The 5964-nt window shown below is 38.6% G+C and overlaps 1 protein-coding gene across 1 annotated transcript in view; it reads right to left on the minus strand.

The window, feature by feature from the left end:
• Positions 1 to 5964, minus strand: part of ERC2 (ELKS/RAB6-interacting/CAST family member 2) — a 1669968-nt gene that overhangs the window by 1125338 nt on the left and 538666 nt on the right. Inside the window, exon 5 of the mRNA XM_006862059.1 lies at positions 5785 to 5940. Within this exon, the coding sequence (XP_006862121.1) occupies positions 5785 to 5940 (156 nt within the window). The remainder of the gene's footprint in view (positions 1 to 5784; positions 5941 to 5964) is intronic.

Below are 5964 nucleotides of genomic sequence, written 5' to 3' on the forward strand. Positions count from 1 at the left end.
TGAGGGGCTCATTTTCTGGCACTATATCTGACAGTGTTTCTCTGCTATTCATAAGGTTTTCAGTGACTAAATATTCAGAAGTAGTTCGACACTCCTTCTTCCTAGTCTGTCTTACTGGGGAAGCTCATCTGAAACCTGTCCATCGTGGGTGACCCTGCTGGTATTTAAAATACCAGTGGCACAGCTTTCAGTATCAGAGCAACTCACAAGTCACCACAGTACCACAAACTGACAGATGAGTGGTGGTGCATCATCATGGATCATCTCTAATTTGAGGAGGCAGCTCTTCCCTAGTCATATTTTGAGTGCCTTCCAACCTGAGCAGCTCATCCTCCTACACTATATCTGGCAAGACTTGTGCTATTAATCATGTTTTTGTCTTTTGGCACTGTGTTTGACAATGTTCCACTGCTATTCATAAGGTTTTCAGTGGCAAAACGTTCAGAAGTCATCTGCCTATCCTCCTTCCTAGGCTTCTTAATCTGGAAGCTCAGCTGCAGCCTGTACACCAACGGGAGCACTGTTGGAATTTAAAATACTGGTGATACTTCCAGCATCACAGAAAAATGCAAGCTACCACAGTAGGACAGACTGACAAACGAGTGGCAGGATGAGAGTGTGAACATGATCCATTTTAATGCCTTTTTCCTCTTTTTTTTTTTTTTTAATGATTAGCTTGCATTTAAAAAAAAAAACACACATATTAATTTTTTAATCCAAGAAATCATGACTGTTGTTGTTAAATGATATCAAGTGGGTTCTTACTCATAGTGACCCTCTATAGGGTTTCAAGGCCGTAAATTCAGAAACTATGGGAGAGTACATTTTAAACCTTCTATTAAAGAAATGGAGGCACCCCGACAGTGTAATAGGTTATGAGCTGGGTTGCTAACTGCCAAGTCAGCAGTTCAAATCTGCCAGCCACTCTGCAGGAGGAAAATGAGGTTTTCTGCTCCTTTAAAGACTTTGTTGTTCTTGTAGTTAGGTGCGGCAAATTGGTTCTGACTCACAGCAAACCCGTACAGGGTTTACAAGGAGCAGCTGTTGTGTCTGAACTGCCAAACATGTAGTTCAAATCCCAGTGCTTATCCTACAGCACCATCCCTGTAAAAATGTACAGGCTCAGAAACCCTATACAGGGTCGCTATGAGTTGGAACTAACTCCACAGCACACAACTACCATAACCACCACTATTAATGAAATAGAGTTCTGGTATGACGCTGTAAGGTAAGCACCTCCAATGAGCACCTCCAAGGCTGGTCTTAGAAGGTGCCTAACCAAATGAGTCTCCTGGTGTGGCACTGGACTGTGAACCACAAGGTCAGCAGTCCAAACCTACCAGCTGCTCCTCAGAAACCCTACACAGGGTTGCTATGAGTCACAAATGACGCAACGGCACTTAACAACAACAACCAAATGCCCAGGTAAAATAAATCTTCCCAGAGCACTTTTTAAAGTTTTCTACACAACCATTACAAAAAAAAATTGACTGTTTAGCTACAACTTTAGGCTTGATTCCTAAAGAGCTCCACTCGCCTCCTTACATAGCATTTCAATAGAGTTTCTGAAATATTCTTCTGCTATAACTCTTTGTGTCTTAATATATCATCAAAATATTTTCTTAAGCCAAGCGCCCATGTCTCGAATCTAACTTCTCCTGCTAGCTGGAGTCCAGAGTCATTTTTGGTCTCATTTCTCTCATTGCCTTGGTAAACCCAATTAGCTCAACAATTATGTTTACAACTAAGTTTCAGAGCCTCTCTTGGTTTACACACTATAAATTTAACATTTTCTATTTTGGGAAACGTGCCGTTTCACATAGACTTTCAGGTTTTCCGGCTTTTTTATCTGTATGGAGTTGGGGGTGGTGGAGGTATTTTTACTATCTTTCTAGGTTTGCATAGACATTAATTTGACTTTGTTTTCTTTATCAAATTTGCTGATTTGAAAATCTGATATCTCTACAAGTTAATAGGACCCATAATAAACAATTCACCCAACTGAAGTCAATTCATCCAACCTCTGGGATCCAAAAACATCAAAAGCCAAGTACTTAAGAGACTAAATACTTACAGACAGCTATATGATAAATATATCTAATCAACCAATTCACACTTAATTATGGAATCAAACACCACCCAAATAAGAATTTAAGACAAAAAACTAATGAAAATAATATTATAACTCACAATATTAGTGTTATATATTGATGCAATAGTATAATTTCAGTGGAGAAAATCTTAAAACTTACTCTTGCTAGTATGGATCAGCACTGGACTGTGAACCACAAGGTCAGCAGTTCAAATCCACCAGATGCTCCTAGGAAATGCCACACAGGGTCACTATGAGCCAGAATCAATTCAACAGCCCTTAACATTAACAAAAGGGCTAACATATACATAATTTTGTATTAGAACTGATAGAAATTTTCATTTCTTAGAAATCCATCTTTCCTCCCTAGTAAGATTTAATACAGTATAATTAATTTTGTTAACTACCATTACATTTCATTTATTAACTATCACCATAGTAAGTGGGGAGTCATAGTGTGGCACTATAGGATAAGCACTAGACTACTAACCGCAAAGTCAGTGGTTCAAACCCATCAGTTGCTCCTCAAAAACCCTATAGAGGGTTGCTATGAGTTGGAACCGACTGGACAGCACTTAACAACAACATATTAAGTAGAGTCCTGCTGTGATGTTGTCCTGCACTGGACTGGTAACCTCAAGGTCAGCAATTCAAACCCACCAGCCATACTTGGGAACCCTATACGGAGTAACTAAGAGTTGGAACCATCTCCACGACACTTAACAATACATTTAGTTACACCTTCTTTGATTATAATGAGCATAATTACTATTTTTTTGAATTAATAACTTTTTCTACATTATTTCATTCAATCCTGTTATAGTTACTGTGTGCTGTAAAGTTGCTTCTGACTCATAGTGACCCTATATAGGAATTCTGAGGAGGAGCAGATGGTGAGTTTGAACCACCTACTTTCAGTTCAAACCAAACTTAAGGTCAAATGCTTACCTAAGGCGCTAAACTAGAACTTCAATCCTTTAAGCACCTCAGAAGTAAGTGGTCCCCATGGTTGAATAACATCTGACGCTTCCTCATGGCCACGCAGCTCACAAGAAGAGGGCAGAGTCACCCAACTCTGTTTCCACTGTCAGCCTGCACTCTTTCTACCACTCTGCTACACTCCTTAAACATTCTTCTGACCTGACCACTTTGGAACTCTTACAGTAACTGGCCATTAAAAGTTCAATCTAACTCAAGGATTGATGGTCTAGCAGGCAACCTTGGACTAATAAAGGTCATAGCTTACTTGCTGAAAACCATATAAATGCTTTATTTCCCTGGACAGAGTCCACGCTGAAGGGTGGAGTTTGTAAATCTCATGACATTTGAAGTTCTAGTTCTAGAAATTTCTTGAACTATCTCCCACTGTGAATAACAGCTAGGGAGAGAGCATCTGAAGGTAAAACAGTTTTCAAAGACTGATAAGAAGTTTAAGCCAAAACAATAACTTTCCCCAACAGTCTTGGGTTCACTTTTGTCTGTGCCTCTGGTCTTCATTTACAGACTGATTTGACTGCAGTATGTAGGCCTACCACAATGCATGAGGTACATCAGTTCCAATCTCCATAGGAAGAGACTGCTAAAAAGGATCGAGAGGAAGAAATGCAGTTCCCAAAAGAAAGGGTTACAGTCAGACGCACTGTACATGCTCCTTGTATCCCCCATTGCAGAGGCAAGCACAGACTTGTTTCCCTGGAGAAACACACACATCCATATACAATGTTGTGTTATGGAATCGGTTCAGACTAACAGCGACCCTGTATGTGGTTACAAAGAGTGGCTGGTGGGTTTGAACTGCCAACCTTATGGTTAACAGTCAAATGTTTATCATCCAGTGTCACACCAAAACTCCTGTAAAGTAACTCACTTTTAACCCACCGCATTAAAGTCAATCCTGCCATGGCTGTAAGGAGATTGACACATCTTTCTCCCAAGGAGTTAAGCTTTCATTTAGCAGGCAAGCACTTAGCACTGTGCCACCAGGGATCCTTGAAGTAAGTGGTAAACCCAATGCACTGGAGTTGATTCTGACTCACAGGAACCCTGTAGGACAGAGTAGACTTCAGAGACTGTAAATCTTGATGGAAGGAGACAGACTCATCATTATCCTGTGGAGCTTCTGGTGGGTTTGAATCACTGACCTGGAGGTTAGCAGCCCAACGCTTACCACCAGGTACTCCTTGAAGTAAATGGTAGGTCTTATCCCTCCCTCATTGACAAATTCTCTGTAATGAGTACACATAGATTTCACACCTGAAAAAAATCATAACTGTCAATTAAATGTATTTTCTCCCTACTGCCCCTGATTTCTCATAGGAAGCTATAACACTCTGATCTCACTGTATTTTTCAAGGCAACAACCAAGATTAAAATTGACAGCATGAATATTTAAAAGCAAGTGATAAAAGATGGAGTTTTTTCTTTTTCTTTTTCCGTGTGGTCATTATTTTCAGAAGCAAAACGGTTTAAATGGAGAAAATGCATAAAAGCATCTTAAGGCCTCAAAAGACATGTTCGGGACTATTCATGAATTTAATAACTAAAGGAGCTCTGGTAGCGTAGTGGTTATGAATCAGGCTGCAAACCGCAAGATCAGCAGTTCAAAACTACCAGCTGTTCCGCAGGAGAAAGATGAGGCTTTCTGCTCCCGTAAAGATTTATAGCCTCGGAAACCCTGTACAGGGTCGCTATGAGTCAGAAACGACTCGACAGAACATAACAACAACCAACATATATAATTAAGAGATGTTCGGGTACTCAATCTACCTGTAGGCCAAAATTCAATTTTGACAAGTATAAGCCAAATTATTTTAAGTTGACAACAGGGTTTGTTGTTGTTAAGAATGGTCCAGTCAGTTCCAATTCATAGTGACTCTGTATAGGATTTCCTAGGACAAATTAGTAAGCTTGAACCACCAACCTTACAGTTCAAAAAACTTTTTAATCCAACACACAAATCCACAGAACCATAGAGGAATATAAGATTATTATTATTACATCTCTGTATCTTCCAGCAACATATAACAATAATATCTGTAGTAGCACTATCTGCAAAGCCTACCATTTACTGAATGTTTTCTAGATATTAGGCATTGGCCTAAGTGCTTAATTTGCATACTCTACTCAATAATGTAGGTACTTGTCTTAACCCTATTTCACAGACAGGGAAACAAGGTTTAGAGAGGTTTAATAATGTGATCATATGAAAATGTTGGGACTCAGAACCAGTTCTGTCTTAACCACCATCTTAAAAGCAAAATATGTTGACAATACTGAAATCAGGTAAATTGGCTTTTCAAAGCAATACTTTCAGTGATTGGAGAACAAATAGGGTAATTACAACAACTTCATAAAAAAATTAAAAATAAAAAAAAAGCAAACTTATAATAATAACTGAGGAAGTATGTAAGAGAGACAACTATTAAAAACAATTCTAATTCTCAAAATGTAAGGACACCAAAGGAATTCATGAAAATAGCCTAAACCCCTTATGGTATCTAAAATTATTCTTTGGAATCTATCTTTTTAAATAGAAAAAAAAACAACAAAAAAACCCACATTCTTCTTTATTATCTATGCATTTCACAATATCACATAAAGCAGATTACATGAGTATTTGGGAAGAGAACATACATAAACAATAACTTTCCAGTCACACCAAGAGTATAAAAGTTTATAACTCTGGATCCTACCTTGGTTTTCATGAACTTGGAATGACTTTTGTAAACTTCTATTTGTTTGATCTCTTCTTCACGGTCCTCAGTGTTCAGCACACCATTGGCTTTCAACATCTGGATCTCATCCTCAAGATCCCTTATATTTCGCTCCAATGAAGCAATTTTTGTGTCCTTTGGTTTAAGAAAAAAAAAAAA

Source organism: Chrysochloris asiatica, unplaced genomic scaffold (assembly GCF_000296735.1).
Source record: "Chrysochloris asiatica unplaced genomic scaffold, ChrAsi1.0 scaffold00046, whole genome shotgun sequence".
NCBI lineage: Eukaryota > Metazoa > Chordata > Mammalia > Afrosoricida > Chrysochloridae > Chrysochloris > Chrysochloris asiatica.